General features: G+C 64.8%; 2 protein-coding genes across 3 annotated transcripts in view; both read right to left on the reverse strand.

The window, feature by feature from the left end:
- Positions 1–1,195: 1,195 nt before the first annotated feature.
- Positions 1,196–7,951, reverse strand: CHLRE_15g636550v5 (uncharacterized protein). 2 transcript variants are annotated; one of them, XM_043070542.1, is made up of 4 exons: positions 7,221–7,951; positions 6,319–6,626; positions 4,139–5,880; positions 1,196–3,959 (listed from the first exon to the last, which is right to left on the reverse strand). In XM_043070542.1, exons 1-4 carry the CDS (start codon positions 7,329–7,331, stop codon positions 3,151–3,153), a joined length of 2,970 nt encoding a protein of 989 aa, XP_042916407.1. In that variant the 5' UTR covers positions 7,332–7,951; the 3' UTR covers positions 1,196–3,150. The 2 variants fall into 2 exon arrangements, with proteins under 2 accessions (XP_042916407.1, XP_042916406.1); XM_043070543.1 differs by having other exon boundaries at positions 7,221–7,811.
- A 316-nt stretch (positions 7,952–8,267) lies between these two features.
- Positions 8,268–16,354, reverse strand: part of CHLRE_15g636600v5 (uncharacterized protein) — a 14,954-nt gene continuing 6,867 nt past the window's right edge. The window contains exons 9-18 of the mRNA XM_043070544.1: positions 16,209–16,290; positions 15,293–15,811; positions 14,857–15,033; positions 14,380–14,444; positions 13,143–14,039; positions 12,520–12,963; positions 11,880–12,146; positions 11,495–11,578; positions 9,612–10,493; positions 8,268–9,132 (exon numbers count right to left, since the gene is read on the reverse strand). Coding sequence (XP_042916408.1) covers positions 8,686–9,132; positions 9,612–10,493; positions 11,495–11,578; positions 11,880–12,146; positions 12,520–12,963; positions 13,143–14,039; positions 14,380–14,444; positions 14,857–15,033; positions 15,293–15,811; positions 16,209–16,290 — 3,864 coding nt within the window. The 3' untranslated portion in view covers positions 8,268–8,685. The remainder of the gene's footprint in view (positions 9,133–9,611; positions 10,494–11,494; positions 11,579–11,879; positions 12,147–12,519; positions 12,964–13,142; positions 14,040–14,379; positions 14,445–14,856; positions 15,034–15,292; positions 15,812–16,208; positions 16,291–16,354) is intronic.

Consider the following 16,354-nt stretch of genomic DNA (forward strand, 5'->3'; position numbering starts at 1 on the left):
AAGCAGCCTTTGGCATGCATGCGAAAACCCCCAAGTAATGAAATTATTGCAGCCAACCACCGCCAATCAATCAACGCGAGATCAACTTATTAACCTATTCTTTCCCAATCCATGCACCCACCATTTGTGTCACCGCCGTCCATGGCTAGGACGCTGTGACCAGTACGTACGTCCACCGCACGTTGCCTGGTAACCGCCTGTCTTGGCAGATGGAGTTGCTAGTTGGTGGTTGCCCCTCGCTCGCGCCAACTGACCCTGGCGCTCACTCCTGCCCCCATCCGGCACGCCGAGGGCCATGCATCTGGTAGGTGCGACGAGGGAAGGTGGGGTCCCCTCGCTCGTGAGGTCCCCTCGTGGAGTCCCCTCCGTCCTGTCCCTATCTCCACGTGCGGCTCCTCAGCAGCATGCACACACGAGTTGGACATCCATCCGCACACCGCACACGCACACACGCCCCCACCGCGTGCGCCGCCGACGCCACTCCACTCCACTCCGTCCACGTCGCTCCACGCCACTCCACGCCACGCCAACGGCATGCACGCACATGCATGGCTGCAAGCGCCAGCATCCAGCGACTCATGTATGTTGCTGGTAGGTCAACAAGCCATGCGTGTGTCCGTCATTGTGTGTGTGCGTGTGTGCGTCACACCACGGCATCGCCCTATGCCGCCCGCCAGCCAGCCCACAGCCGACTCTATTCTTGCCATCGCAACAATACCTGCATCGCCATTCATTCAATCCAGACAAACCGCCAAGTAAGCATGCATTTGCATTCCAAGAACGCAGAGTAGACCCAGCAGCAATGTGTCTCGGTGCTCACTGTTGATTGATGTGCGTGTTGCCGTAGATGCTGCGCGGATACGCACACACACGCGCTTTGCTTTGCCACCGTAAAACCACCGTTGTGCAGCAGTATTTAGCACATGAGACCGCCCAACTGACACGCTTAGTGCGCACCCGCGCAACTAACCCAAATCAAGTAAGCACGATAAGCATTTCTTAGCAGCCGCAACCAGCTCGGCGACTAGTTATCATCAATTGTCTCGCTCGCTCGCCACTTACTGCTTGGCATGCGTGCACTGCAGAAACACAGACAGTAGTTGCTGAACTGCGCGCGCGCCCCCCTTTCGCTCCAAGAATCATCAGCAGAGGTCGGCGGCGAGCGCAATCGTGAACGAAGCGGCGGCGGTGCGTCCCTGTGATGAAAGCCCACCTCTGCCGCCGCCGCCTTTTGCGCCGCCGACTCTGCGCCCACGCACAGTACTCCTTGCCTCCTCCAACAACTCTTGCGGCCCCATAAATTGTAGTATTCTCGCCGTTCACCCACGCGTCTCCTCACTACATACTAACGTACAAGGCGCGTGTACATTATAATATCGACCTCGGCCGACCTGCTGAGCTGCATCACCGCCAACGCGCTCGCTCGCCTGCCCAACAACAAACCAATTAACTAAAAGTGCGGACAGCGAGAAGAACCAAACTTGCATGAAGAAACGACTGCAATGGGCGGCTCGACCGGCCGTGTGTGCGTGTACACGTGTGTGTTTGGCTGGGAACAGTGCGCCCCGCTAGCCCCGCCGCCCCCGTCCGCCGGCACGGAGCCGGCTCCGTGCGGGTGTGTAGGCATGCAAGCTTGCGCCCGCCCGTGCAAGCCTGAGCCCCGCCCGCGTGCAGAAGAACAAACACCCGCGAGAATGCGCCAACGTCATCTTGCAAACGGACGACAAAGCAAAATGACTAAGGGACAATAACCGGCGGAAAGCTTGCCGAGACGGTCCCAAGCATAAACAAAGCAACTCGATGCAGCAGAGCGAGCTCACGTCCAGCAAATTCAAATGCTAAATGCGTACATGCAAACGCTTGAATGCTAAAATAAAGCCTGGGTGGGCAAAGTCTTTCCGTGCGCCAACCTTTCATCTTTCCAAAGCCACTTGTTTCAACCAACCAAACCCCGCCGCATTCAGGGTGCGTGCGTGCCGCCGCTGCCGCCGCAAGTTATCACGCACCAAGGTCCCTACCTCGCTCCCCTCGATCTGCCTTGGCAACAAATCCAAACAAGGGGCCGATGCAACTTCAATACTAATAAAGAGCTGCCCAGATGAGCATGGGGTACCGTACTGCTCTGATGACCAACCAAGAATAAAACCCATGCTGGTACTCCTTCGCAATAACTCTACCAGCCAAACTTTCGCACACACCCATCCAGTGTCACGCGCCGAAAAGTACCGTCAACAACTGATGTACTTCACCCGATCTAGCACTGGGCCGTTCCATTGTTACCTCCCGCCAATGCGCGTCATCGGAAAGAAATAATACTCGGCCCCGCATTCAGTTGGTGAAGAATGCATTGTTATTATTACTACTCAGAAATAAACTGTATGCCGCGGCCCACGTACATGCGGCCCCATTCTCTCATATGATATTTTATGCCTTACTACGCGTGCTTACTTTACTACGCCGACCGGACCAACCACCGGGCTGCCGCGCAAATTAGCCTGCCATGCATCTGCTAATAAGCCGCTCCGCAGGGAAACAAACAGAAAGCGCAACGCCCTGCATGCATTGGGCGAGCCAGCGGAGCCGCCTACCGCCCGAAGGAGGACGAGGTTCGTTAGGCCACGGGACCTTGCTTGAAAGAAGTAAGGCGGTCCGCCTTACACGCGGCCCGCCATTGGCACGCACCAATCCAGCAGCCGCTGCATGCCATACAGTCGGATTGCCATCCAGTCGTACTACTCTGGCAGCCAAGCGCGCAATCATCAATCCCACACAAAATCCAAATCCGCCACTCGAGTTGCTTGGGATCAATGCACAGCGTCTTCGCAATAACATGAAGATGACTGGTATGTTGATGCTGAGGCTAGGCGATGACTGGAAGTCGCGTAGCCTACCAATCTGGCCGCACTCCTTGGCACGCAACCGCCGCCGGCGGCGGCTAGCTGGCGCAGGCACAGCAGCATTGCGCTTACTTGGTTGCAACTAGGTGGCTGCCGTCAGCCGCGGCCGAAGAGGCTGCGGCCTTGTCGGCCACGACTTCTGCCGTGCAGCTAGCCGCAGCATTGCGGCATTGCGGCGACAGCTGCTGCTGCGTGCTGTGGGCGGTAGCAGAGCGGGCGGCTCGCCGTATCGGCGGACGCCGCCGCCGCGGTTTTAGACGCAGTAGCTGCTGGGCAGCGGCGGCGGCGGCGGCGGCGGTGCCGACACCGAGTAGGCCGCGATCAACGCCGGGTGCACGAACAGCAGACCGCTACCGCCGCCGGCGCCGCTGGCGGTGTCAAGGCCAGGCGCAGCCGTCGCAGCAGCAGCAGCCGCGGCAGTAGCCGCCGCCGCCGCCGCCGGCGGCGGCTGTTGCTGCAGCTGCGACGGCAGCGGCAGCGGCGGCTCAGCCATCCAATCGGCCCAGAGCTCGTGGAGATTGCCGTGATCGGGGGCGGCGGCGGGCGCCGCCGCGGTGTCGCCGCCGCCAACGGCTGTAGCAGCTGCAGGAACGGCAGCGGCAGCGGCAGGGACGCCGGGCGCCATCACGTGAGGAGGAGCCGCCGTCCGCAGGAGCACTGCTGCTGCAGGGTGCTGGAGCACCACTGATGACTGATGGTGGTGCTGTGGGTGCGGGTGCTGGTGCTGCTGGTGCCAGAAGTGCAGCTGCTGCTGCAGCTGCAGTTGTTGCATGCTGCTGGGTGGGTGGTAGCCGGCGGTGGTGGTGGTGCCAGCAGTAGCAGTGACAGCGACGGCCGCGGAGGACGCTGCGGCGGCGCCGTGGCCGTTGCCGCCACTGCCGCCGCCGAGGCTGTAGCAGCCAGCATCAGCAGCAGCCGCAGCAGCAGCAGCAGCAGCAATGTGGCTGCTGCTGCTCCTTGTGTTGCTGGCGAAGTTCGTGGTCGCGTTGTGGAGCACCAGCCCAGTGGCAGGCATGGCGGCGTTTTGCTCGCGGAGAAACGGCCAGTCGCTGTTGCACAAGTCTGCAAAGGGGATGGGGAGCAAACGATGACGGGATGGGTGAACAATTGTTGCGTTATTACATCATACCTCATGCACATAGTAAGTAGGGAACGCGGGCACACACAAGAACCTGCACTACTCCGCCAAGCACTCCGCCCGGAAACGATCCAGAGCCCGCCTACCCAACGACCACACGCACCAGCGTACAGAGTCTCAAAGTCGGTGGCGGCATTGGCGCCACCAGCAGCCGTGCCCGCCGGCTTTTGGAACTGCGGGTATTGGGCGCCGGCCGCCGCCACCGCCGCCGCCTGCTGCTGTTGCTGCTGCTGCTGCGGAAAAGCGTGGGCGTAGGCCATAGGCGCACCCGCCGCAGCCGTAGCGCCAGCAGCAGTGTGCGGCAGCAGCGGCACCGGCGATACATGACGACGGCAGTAGCCGCAGCAGGCGCCGGGGGCGCAGCCGCCGCTGCTACAGCCGCTGCTGTAGCCGCTGCATTCGTCGTCGTCGCGGCTACTGCCGCCAGCCGCCGCCGCCGCCGCCGCCGCCAGCATGCTGTTGCGGCTGTGGGTGCGCTGACGGGACACCAGCAGCGGCCCGTCATCAGCGGCTGTAGCGGCAGTGGCGGCGGCGGCAGTAGCGGCGGGCCAGAAGGGCGTGCCAGCAGTCGCCGCGGTGAAGGCGGTGGTTGTAGCAATGACGGCGGCGGGTGGCACAGGTAGGAATCCCGAGCCAGACACACTGCTGCAGGTGCTGCTTCGTTCAAAGATGTCCCCTCCGCTGCCAGAGGGCACCGACGGAGCAGCGGCAGCGGCAGCAGCAGCGGCAGCGGCGACTGCAGACGGGGTCGGCTGCAGCAGCAGCCGTGGCAGCTGCGGCAGCTGCGGCAGCTGCGGCAGCTGCGGTAGGAAGCCGCTGGCGGGCACCGGCAGCAACAGCGTCTGCGGCGGCGGCGGCACCGCTGCAGCCATAGGCAGTGCGGGAGAGCTGTAGCAGCCATAGCCACCAGTGCTTCCGTAGCTGCTGCTGTTGCTCATTCTCTCAAACCCGGTTCCAAAGGTTCCCGAGCCGCGGTCATGGACAACAACAGCTGCCACCATCGGCGCCGCGGCAGGAGCGCCGACGACTGCAGCGAAAGCCGCGCCGGCACCTGCGGCGGTGCTGGCGGCGGCGCCCGTGATGCCAGCAGCTCCGGTCATTTTGGCGGGAGACGCGGGCTCCGTGCTTGGGCGCGAGCTACTGCCGCTGGCCATGAAGACCGCATAGCCGCTGGCGGAGGCGGCGGCAGTAGCAGCCGCAGCCGCCGTGCGGTCGGTTCCGTCGCTTGACGCAGTGAACCGCACCGGCGGCGGCGGCGGCGGCACCGGTGCTGATGACGACTGCTGCCGCTGCAGCCGCGCCGCCGCCGCCGGCTGCTGCTGGTAGTACACGTGGTGGTGGTGGTGCTGCTGCGGCTGTTGCTGCTGCTGCTGCTGCGGCGGCGGCTGCGGCTGCGGCTGCGGCTGCGGCGATGCCACGGCCGCCGACGCGGCGGACACGACGTCGGCAGCGGCGGCGATGCTGCTGCGCGCGCGCTTGGGGTCGTGGGTGGCGCGGCGGCGGCCCACGTCTGCCACCAGCAGCCACTCGTCATCCCCCTCGTCCTGGTCCTGCCCCTGCTCTTCCTGCCCCATTTCCGCCTCATCCCCAACTGCGGCCACAGCAGCAGACGCGGTGCCGCCGCGGTCACGCTTTGCGCCGGCGGCGGCGGCGCCGCCGTAGCCAGAGGCTGCCGCCGCCGCCGCCGCGCGGTCGCTGTCGCCTTCGTTGGCGGCGGCGGTGCCGATAACTGGCTCCGGGGTGCATCGGAGGGTCTCGTTGGAGGAAGGGGGGTTGCGCGCGTAGTGCGCGACGGTGAGCGGCAGCCATAGGTAGGCGTGGGAGCGCTTGGGCTCATCGTGGAACCTGTGTGTGAGGGGGATCGATGTGGAGGGTTCACGAGGGCGCTGTGAGCGCTGCAGCAGAATCCATGTGGCAGCGGTGCAAAACCATCGGGGCAAAGCCCGGGGGCGGGGGGCGTCGCGTTGTTGCACTGCTGGGGGCCGCGCCCGTAACCGGCATATTCGTCTGCTGTGAACGAGAACGTGAATAAAGCGGTGGCTGCCAGCCGCACGCGCGCAAACCTTTTCAGCGCGCGCCCCGACACATCGACACCACGTTCGAAACATAAACAGGCGCCAGCTCCAGCACTTGACACACTGCTGCCCCGACACAGACCCCGTGACAAAACCGGCGATGGCCAATCTGCCCGTCGGACCGGTCACCACACAAAACCCGGCACGCTCCAACCGCCCCCAAGAACCCCTCCCCACAGTCCCCAGCCCCTGGAGGCACGCCACTCACTTGACCTCGAACCGGCAGGTTTTGGGGTCGTAGCCGCGGATGGTGGCGGCTCGCCACGTGCCGTATCCCTTGTAGGCAGCGGCACCGGCGGCCTCGGCGGCGGCGCGCGCGGCGATGGGGTCGCGCGCGAGGGCGGCGGCGCTGGCGTCGCGGCGGGCCTTGGCGTCGCCCTTGGCGGCGGCCGCCGCGGCCTCAGCTTCGGTGGCGGCGCCGTTCCACCACAGCACATTGAGCTGCCGGCGCCTGAGCCCGTGGCCACCCATGCGCTCGCTGGCGTCGCGCAGCCATAACATGAAGGGCGAGGATGTCTGCGCAACATGCAGCGATTCGTCGAGCGTCAGCAGTCAAATGTGCAGCAATTGATTTGTGCGCTGCTGGCGGATATGACATGCGTAACGGTTCTGTTGCGAGGTAGCAAGGGCGCCTCGCTCGGCCGCACAGGCGCCCTAAGTACAAGTTGAATGATCAGCTGACGGGCGCTGGGCCCGACTTGCGCGCTGGAGTGTACGTTGTAGAATTTAAGGTGCATCAATTCTCACGTTCGCGCGCTTTGTAAGGGTGTCAATGGCAGCCCTGACTGTCAGTGCAAAAACCCTTGCTGCCCAAGCCCTTCGGCACAGCCCGCTGTGTGCGATGCGGTCAACAGCTATGCCTCAGCTGGCGTTTTGCTATGGAGCGGTCGCAGCCATCACAGAGACGAACTGCGAGAACCCTTGCAACCACCCACGTGGGCGCCGGTAACGTCCAGCAAAAAGGTAGAGCACTCCCGCGCGTCAGGTAGCATTGCATGAACTGATAGCAATGACTGAGTCTGGGCACTGAGAACCGGGCGACAGAAGTGTGCGGGCCCGAAGGTGTCGACAGTTCGCGGGAACACACTGAAGGCCCGGTGGCCTCCGCACCTGGATCTCTAGCGCTGTTGTGCTGGTGTCACCATCTGATGTCGATTGCATGATGCTGAGCTCCGAAGCCGCGCCGGCGCCGCTGTGCGAGATGAAGTCCGCGAGCGACATGGCGACCGCGAGAGTGGACTCGCTCTTGCGTTTGCAGCCAGTGCACTGACAAGCCACAAAGACAGAAGCTGCTTGGGCGCCATGACTGCAGAGCACGCGCGCGGACAAACCGCGACAGGCTACAAATGTCGGTCCGCAGCCCAGGCTATGGCTGAAGGGAGCTAAAACGCCCTGTGAAGCCATTAATACAAGAAGCGAGCGAGTGGCTCAGGCGTTTTCAACCTCCGAACTTTGGTTTAGTCGCGGGCTGTCAACACAACGAACTTTATTCACAGTCGCAGCGGACGAGAAGCATTTCTGGCCCGCGAGTAGTTGTCGCGTTGCTGTTAGGTTAAGCACAGATAAACTTTGGCATCACAGGCAGAGCCGGCCGGGGTATCGAGCTTGCCCCGCAAGAATCGGTACGAGGGCCCAACGCCTAATGCATCCACGGGATGCTGCCGCAAGCCCGCTACTGTCACATGAATGCTCGACGTCTTCTAGAACAGGTGTCGGCTGTTTTAAGTGTGGGCATACTAGTATCATTTTTATTAACAGGCCAGCGAGGGAAAGGGGTGTCGGGCGCCGTGAGCAGAACGACTCCGCGTGACAGCAGGCGCGTCGGCGTGGGCCCTTTGGACGGTGCATCATAGAATAAATAATCCAACCATTAATTAACGTTTCCAGGCCGCTTTCGGGGCCCTTAGGAACCGCGGCTGAGCTGGACATCGTGCGTCGGCACGATTGCAGCACGATTGCCCACGGCATTGCCCGCAAAGGGCTTTGTCGCGGTATCCATACGCTCTCATCGCGACAGAACACGACATCGCATATTATGAGCGCCTCCGCGTCAGCAGGCCTCCGTGAGCGTGGGGGCGTTTGACACGCGTCTGCGCCTCCAGACGTTCGCCGCTGAGCGCCGGCGCGCTTAGCCCTCCGATCAAAGTACAAGGCGGTCAGATTCCATTGTTACAGTGCTGTGCAAGTTGATTCCTCCTCGCATCGCCGCTACAGGCCTACAGCCTAGTAGATGAATACAAGCATGCGCCTCGCCGCCTGACTGCTGCAACGCCCGCACACACAGCCAACGCGCAATGAACAAAACGGAGCGAGGGGCCGACGCACATACGCCCCTCCGCTAACACCCCCCCCCCCCCCCACACACACACACGGTCCCACATTGCATCTCACTGCACCCCCGGCAGACCAGGCAGCCTGTGGCAGCCAAACCCAGGGCAAGCACAGACGGTTCTCACACGCGGGTCCACACACGCACACACGCGTCTCCACACACTCGCACACGCGTGTTCACACGAGTCTTAACACACACACGAGTCTGCTGCGCCAGTGTGAGGCTAGCCCGCGCCTCACCCCCCTAACTGTACCCCAGGGCCGACGCCGCGCCGCCCGGCAACCCCGCACCAGCCTTCCCGCCCGCCCCAGCCGCACCACCGCCGGCTTGCGTGTTTGCTGCCGACACCGACACACCGCCTGCGCGCTGCCGCTGCGGCGACCCCGGCGCCGCCCCCTGCTGCTGCTGCTGCTGCTGCTGCTGTTGTGGAGGGGCGCGGGCCGAGGGACCCACGGGCGACGCCGAGCGCACCCCAGCACCCTGAACGGATGCGGACGTTAAGCTAGCGCGGCTTGCCTGCACCGAGCCAAGGCCAGGGCTGGGAAGCAGCGCGGGGCTTGCAGCGCGGCCGGGCTGCGGCGGCGGCGGTTTGTTTCCGTTGGGACCGTTACCGTTGGCATTTCCGTTAGCAGACGGGCCGTCCGCCTCCTCGCCGCCAACCGCCACCGTGTCTGCCAGGAGCACGATGCCCTACATGGGTGCGTGCAGAGTGGGGGCGCGTCAGGAGTACGTGAGGAGTACTTGAGGAGTGCGTGAGGAGTTTGTGCGGGGTTTGTGAGGAGTATGTGAGGAGTCTGTGAGGAGGCAGCGCCCAAGTCACGTGGGTGCGTTAGCGATGAGGAATGCAGGGCAGGCACGGTCAGGTGTCAGATAGGAGGAGGAGGATGCGCGCGACCACAACCGGACGTCGCGATGAAGGGGGCGGACTGACCCGCTGGTGCCTTAGTGTGATACCCTTTTCTGGGTTGGGCGACGATAATTTTGACTTTTGGGACCTATTTCTTTGGGCTCGGGCACATCTCCCTTCCCCTCCCTTCCCTTCCAGCCGCTTATATCCAGCATTGCAGCAACCCAGCGCACGCGGGCTTTGGATCTCGTAATCCTGCCGCCCTCCCACCCATTCCTCAGCCCCCCACCCCCTCTCCTGAGTCCTGACCCCACCTCCTCACCTCCATGGGATCCAGCGGCGTGACCTCCGCCTCCAACGCCCGGATCTGTTCGTCCTCGTCATCCGACTCGCGCTCAATGGCGTCCAACACATCATCCGGTAGACCGCTCCCCACACTGTCACCGTCGCCGCCGCCGCCGCCACCTTCGTCCCCGCTCTCGCTGTCGCTGCCACTGGCGGTAGGACCAGCGGCGCCGCCGGCGGCGGCGGCGGCGGCTGCCGCCGCCGACTTGGCGCGGCGGCGGCTGATGCCGTAGCGGCCGCGACCCGCCTCCGCCGCAGCGCGGACCGCCGCCGGCAGTGGCGCCGGCGGCGCCGCCGCCAGCTGCGCCGCCAGCGCCGCCTCCAACGCCGCCAGCTTCCCCTTCATTCCATCCAGCATCTGCTCCACAGTCTGGATCTTGGCGGCGCGCGGGCTGGATCCAGATCCGGCGGCGGCGCCGGCGCCGGCGGCGGCGGCCGCCGCCGCCGCGCCCAGCGGCGCCAGCCGCTGGCGGCTGCGCTGCCCGCGGCGCTTGAGCGCCGCCGCCGCAGTTGTGGCGGTGTAGCGCGGCGCGGGGCCCAGCCCCTCATCCGCGTCCACCAGCGGGTGCGCCAGCGTGAACTTGAGGGCGGAGATTGCGCCGGCGGCGTCGGTGGTGAGCGCGCGCGTGTGCATGGGCAGTAGCATGGGATCCAGGCCCAGTGCTACAGCCAGCCGCTCCGTGGGGTCGGCGATCGATTCCCACAGGGGGCGCTCTTCCGAGGCCTCCTCGGCTGCGGTTCGCGTTGCGGAGGGCTGCGGCTCCGGCTCTGGGTCCGGCTCCAAGTCGTCGTCGTCTCCGTCATCGCCCTCGCCTTCATTGGGTGCGCTAGGCGCGCCCTTCCGCCGCGAGCGCTTCTCCTGTGAGTGTGTTTGAAGGCACAAAGGGAAGGGGTCGGCAATTGGCACAGCGCGTGCTGGACGTCTCCTGCGTTGGAGTCCGCAAGGAAAAACAATACGCGCTTCTCCTGTGTGTTAAAGAGCACAAGGAAAACATTGCGCAAAGACAGTGTATGCGATGCAGCAAAGCGACGGTTTACGGTTTTCTGCTGTGTGTGTGTTTGGGTAGGTGTCGGGTTTTGCAGACTGGCGGAGGGGCAGAACGAGGGCTCGAAGAGAGGCAGTGGGGAACGGCACGCCTGGGCGTGCCACCGACCCCGGCCACCACGCCATGCCTGTCCTCTCATGTCATCTCGCCTCTGCCCCTCGCCGACCCTGGCTTCCAATGGCCCCTGCCCCTGCCTCTTTCCCCCTTGTGCGCGCCACCGAGCCCGGGCGGCGACATTTATCGCCGGCGCCGCTCGCCCTGCCGCTCCACGACGCCTCGGCCCACATCCCATAAGTATTATCGCTTGCAACTAACGCCTCTGCCTGCACTCCCGTTTTCGTTGGTTTTGGTTTAGTTTGGGCTGGTATTTACAACCCCCCCCTGCCCTGCATGCTCTCCCCGTGTTGTCTCCCACGCCCCTGGCTTCCCCTGCCATGGCCCCTGGCTTCCCCTGACCTGCCCCTTCCTTTCCGCACAGCACAGTACAGCATTGGCCACCCACCTGGATGCCCACGCCGGCCAAAGTGTCCCTGGCTTCCCCTGCCCCTTGCCGGCTCTTGCTTTCCCCTGCCCCTGCTTCACCCGACCTGCTCCGTTCCACTGCCGCGCACCTGGATGCCCACACCTTGCCTCCCCTGCCCCTTGTCGCCCCCCTGGCTTCCCGGGCCCCGGGCCGCCAGCAGACAGGTACCCATGCCTTTGAGGAAAGTGTTGCATTTCCACGCCCCTTGCTTCCCGTGACCTGCCTTGGCCCTTGCTGCCCCTGACCTGCTCACTCCTTTTCTTTCCGCACAGCACAGCACTGGCCGCGCACCTGGATGCCCACTCCGGTCAGGAAGGTGTTGTCCTCCACGCCCTCGCCCTCGCCCTCCTCCTCCTCGTCCTCCTCCTCATCCTCCTGTTCGGCGTGTTGGGGGCGTGTCAGAATGCGTGTCACGAGTGCCTGATTTGGTATTTGTTGCAATGTGTATCTCGGTGTGTGTATGTCACGAGTGCGGTGTTGCGGTGTGTGTCACAAGTGCGTGTGGAGGGTCGGATGGGAGGGTCGACAGAGGTCTCAGGGAGGCCTGAGTGTACGGGGGCGGGGCGGACATGCGGGCTCGCAGCCACACATGTAACCAAGCCAACACAAAGCGTATACCTGCAGTCCAATCACAACAATGAACAAGCATACACCAAAGTATATCCATCGCGCGCACCTCCATTACGGTGTTCAGCCGCCACTGCTCAATCGCCGCGTCCGTACGCTCAAACGCCTCGTTTACTCTTTCGGGCTGCACGGCATTAGTAATGGCGGCGGCGGCCGCCGCCGCCAGCGTGGCGGTTTGCGCCTTGGCGGGCGCGTCCGGGATGCGCGCGAAACGGGCGGTTAGCGAGGCGGCGACGGTTGGTTTTGGCGGCGGCGCGCCGGGAGCTGCCAACACGATCTTGGTCGAGGCGACGGCGCCGGGCCGCGTGGTCGCCACCTGGGAAGCCAAATGGAACAAGAAAGGTGGTGGTGAAGAACTTGAGGAAACTGTGTTGAAGGATAGTTGTGAGCCGTTGTTGCTGTTGTCATTGTGTAGCGGATCTTCGGGCTTGGGTGGCCCACGGGAGCGGTGGCTTGGCTGTGCTTCTTGATAGCGTGTGCCCACCGTGTGTCACCGTGTCTGCCTGTCGCGAGGCCCCCAGCCCCCACCAGCCCCGCCAGCCCCCGCCAACCTGGCCCTTCACCAAACACACAGAACACGACACGACACGACCCCCCCCACCACCTTGCTCTTTTGCAATCGGTTCGGTTAGATAGTCTGGGCTGGTACCTACAACCGCCCCGCCCGCCCCCCCCCCACACACACACACCATGGGGTTCCCCGCCAGCAGCAGCGTCTGCAGCCCCGGCGCCGCCAGCAGCGCCGCCACCGCCGCCTCGCTGCCCACTCGGTTGTACGACAGATCGCAGATCGTCAGCCGCGGCAGCCCGGCCGCCAGCGCCGCCGCCGCCGCCGCCGTGGCCTCGGACGTCAGTCCCGCCATCAGCGCATTAGTTTGCGGCTGCTGCTGCTGCTGCTGCTGCTGCTGCTGTTGCTGTGAGTGCTGTGAGTGGTGCGAAGCGTTCGAGTGCTGAGGGTGCGGTAGGCCCTGGGAGTAGAGTGAGGAGGCCTGGGAGGCTTGCGCAAAGGCGCCGCCGGCGCCGCCAGGAGCAGCGGCAGCGGCGGCGTCTGCGTTGGAGATGGCGTTTCTGGATAGGTCCAGATGCATCAGCAGCGGCGGCGCCAGTGCGGCCAGGGAGGCCAGGGCTGAGCTCTGTGGGGAAATGCGGGTTTGGGGCGGTCACGAAGTCAGTACTTTCAGAAATGTTCAATACCGGTGGTGGTGGGTCAGAAACAGGGGCCATCAGAACAGTACCCGAACAGCATACCCCAACACACGCACAACGCATGCAAAACACACATACGCACGCGCACAAGCGGGCACCCACTCACCCGAAGGCCGTTGTCCGCCAACCGAAGCCGCCGCAGCGCCGGGAACGCCCCACCAACAGCACCCGCACCCGCCCCAGCTCCGGCACCAGCCTCCACCGCCGCATCCGATGAATCTGCTGCCTCCGCGGCCGCCTTGCCGGCGGCGCCAGCCGCCGCCGCCGCGGCGTCAACCGCCGCCGCCGCCGCCGCCGCGGCGAATATCTCGGAAGGGCTGGGCAGCTGCCGCAGGTTGTTGTGGGAGAGGTCCAGCTCCACGAGGCGCGGCAGTAGCGCCAGTGGGCAGCCCGGCAGTAGCACCATGTGCGGCTGTAGCTGGTTGTAGCTCAGATCCAAGACCTCAAGGAAGACGAAGGGCTGCAGGGCCAGTGGCTGTAGCGGCTGTAGCGACAGCCCGCCGCCGCCCGCCAGCAGCGCCTCCGCGGCGGCTGTAGCATCGGCGGCGCTGTTGGCTGTAGCAGCGGAGCCGCCGGACGGCTCGGGTGGTACTGCCGCTTCGCCGGCGGCGTCGCCCTCCCGCTCCTCCGCCTGACCCCCCTCCGCTGCCGCCTCCCCCGCGCCCGTGCTTGCGCCGCCGCCGCCGCCGCCACCGCCCGTGCGGGACGGCGCCCGCCCCTCGCTTCCGCCGCCGCCGCCGCCGCCGCCGCCATGTTGAGAGCCCTGCCCTGCTGCGTGCCCTCCGTGCCCTCCATGCACGCCTTGCCCGTGCCCGCCCGGCCACCGGCCCAGCAAATGGAGGCGGCAGGAGGCGGCCCGAAGCGACACCACCGCCGGCAGCGCCGTGAGACATGCCAGATCAGGCAAAGGGTTGTCGGACAGATCCAACCGCCGCAACGACACGAAGTACGACAGGTCAGAGGATTCAACCGCCGAGATGCCGCGGCCCGGCAGCGCCGCCTCCTGTGTGAGAGGTGTGAGAAGTGTGAGGGCGGGTGAGGAGGAGGGGTGAGTGCGGGCGAGGGGTGACTGAGGGGTGAGTGAGCGTTGAGTGGCTGGGGTGCGGGAAGGCTGGGATGTGGGAAGGCGTAAGGTGGGGAGGAGGCGGGACGCATTGTGCGGTGGGTTTGGGTTGGGAAAGATGTGTGGGCTGTGGAGAGAAAGCCTGGCGGTGTGGAGCAACGCCCGTTTCGTTCATTAACACACACACACACACACACACACACACACACACACACACACACACACACACACACACACACACACACACACACACACACACACACGCCCCCCCCCCACCCACCTGCACCGCCTCGGGCATGTCCTCGTCCGCCGCCTCCAGCAGCATGAAGCCGTCCAGCACCACACCTGCCGTACACACACACACATGCGTGCCGTACACAGGTGATTGTGCTGTACACAGGACGTGTGCTCTGCATTTGCACACACAGGTATTTTGCGCATACCGGTATGCCTATGATATGATGTCACACACGGGAACTCGGGGACATTACGTGCATCACATGGAAAGGCATGTGCAATTGTTCATACAGTATCAATCATGAGCACAAGAGCAACTACGGAAGCAACTAGCCCACGGACACGGCAGGACTGCTCAGCAGCTGCTGGGGCTGTACTGCAACTTATAAACCGTGTAGTATACGAGCATACAGTTAGCTCTTTTCTTACAGGAATCCGAACTCAAGGCCCTGCCCCGTGGCGCAGCCTCCAGCCCACAGCAACCACCAACCAGACCACACCGGCCCCACACCAGACGCACCCGAGGGCGAGGGGGGCGTCAGGGCGTCCTGCCGCCGCCGCGCAAAGGGCGGCGGGCCCGTCGCCATCAGCCGAGCCGCCTTGAGCCGCCGAGCCAAGCCAGAGGGAAGCAGCACTGTGCCGCCGCCGCCGCCGCCGCCGCCGCCGGCCGTGCCCGAAGCCAGAGCCGCCTCCACACCTGTGTGCGTGCGTGTTTGTTGGTGTGTTGTTGTGATGTAGGCTAGCGCGAGGGCAGGAGCCCACACAGGATACAGTGTCAGCGTGCATGGTATGGTGATGGGGAAACAGGAAACAAACGTGTGTGTCTCCTGTGTGGTAGCGGATGGTACGTGCACATTAGGGCAGGCGGGCCTTATGTCTTGACTAACAAGCCCCCCCCCCCGCAAACACACAAACCCATACACACTACGTGAGACACGCACACAGCCCTCAAGCACCCGCAAAGTAGGCCGCGGTGGCGGCGGCGTGCGCGGCGGTGGTGGAGGGATTGGCAGGCAGGCGCCGACCGCGCCGGCCCGGCACACCCGCCGCCCCCCACTGCCCGCTCCCCGCCGGCGACCCGGGTTCGAGTCCCGGCGCCGCGCCCCCTTTCTGAATGCATTTGATCTGTATTGCCTCGCCCAGAAACAGCGACTGCGCCAGTGCGACGTCGGCGGCGGAGTGAGTGGTGGTGGTGGCGGCGGCGGCGGCGGCGCGGACGGCGGCGGCGCCGCCGCCGGCGGCGCGGGGCTTGCCGCCGCCGGCGTCGCGGTCGCTTCGTTGGATGGGCGGCCCGACGCCGCCGGCTCCGGCGGAGGAGGCGAGGGAGGCCGCGTAGGTGGCATGTTGGTGTGGGTCCGAGGATGGGGTCGGGTACGGCGGTGGCAGCGTTGAGTGGCTGTTGTTGTGGTTGTTGTGGGGGTAGGCGGGGTGGGGGTGGAGGTGGCTGGGGCCTTGGTCGGAGGGAGGCGTGGCGTCTGTGTGTGTGGGGGGGCGAGGGTTATGGGTTGGGAAAGGGGTCAGCCTAGCCGCCCATGAGTGACGGATGGGAGAGGGGGAAGGGCGGCATTCTGTGCGCAATCCCGGGACCGGATGGGGGTGCGTTGTGCATACCCAGCCCGAACTAAACCAAACCCAGCTGTGGGGGGGTCTGGGGCATAGATGGATGGGGGTGGGGGGATTTTGGGCACAGCTGGTCGGGCAGCCAATCCATGTGCAAAGCGCAAGCACCATTCATGTGTGTGGCAATTGTGTAACAACCCGACCTCACTCTTCAGCGCTGCATATGTTCACGGCCCCCACGCACTTCAAGCCGCACTCCGCCCTCGGACACATGACACATGACACATGACACACCCATCGCGACACACTCACCTCGCGGCCCCGCCTTGCCACGTGAGCCGCCCTGCCCCCGCGCCGCCGCCGCCGCCACCGCCGCCGCCGCGGCCGCCGCCGCCTGCCGCGTCGGTGAGCCCATTACCGGCGATCCATGCGACGCCGGGCCCGGCCGCCGGCCCGCC

The sequence above is a fragment of the Chlamydomonas reinhardtii genome, chromosome 15 (assembly GCF_000002595.2).
Source record: "Chlamydomonas reinhardtii strain CC-503 cw92 mt+ chromosome 15, whole genome shotgun sequence".
NCBI lineage: Eukaryota > Viridiplantae > Chlorophyta > Chlorophyceae > Chlamydomonadales > Chlamydomonadaceae > Chlamydomonas > Chlamydomonas reinhardtii.

Excerpts from the sequence above, each read along its gene's own strand:
- CHLRE_15g636550v5 (XM_043070542.1), bottom strand. The coding sequence starts at position 7,331 with ATGTCGCTCGCGGACTTCATCTCGCACAGCGGCGCCGGCGCGGCTTCG. Across the intron at positions 5,881-6,318 it reads ACCTGCCGGTTCGAGGTCAA|GTTCCACGATGAGCCCAAGC; the intron begins GTGAGTGGCGTG and ends CCTCACACACAG. Across the intron at positions 3,960-4,138 it reads CTTTGAGACTCTGTACGCTG|ACTTGTGCAACAGCGACTGG; the intron begins GTGCGTGTGGTC and ends TCCCCTTTGCAG.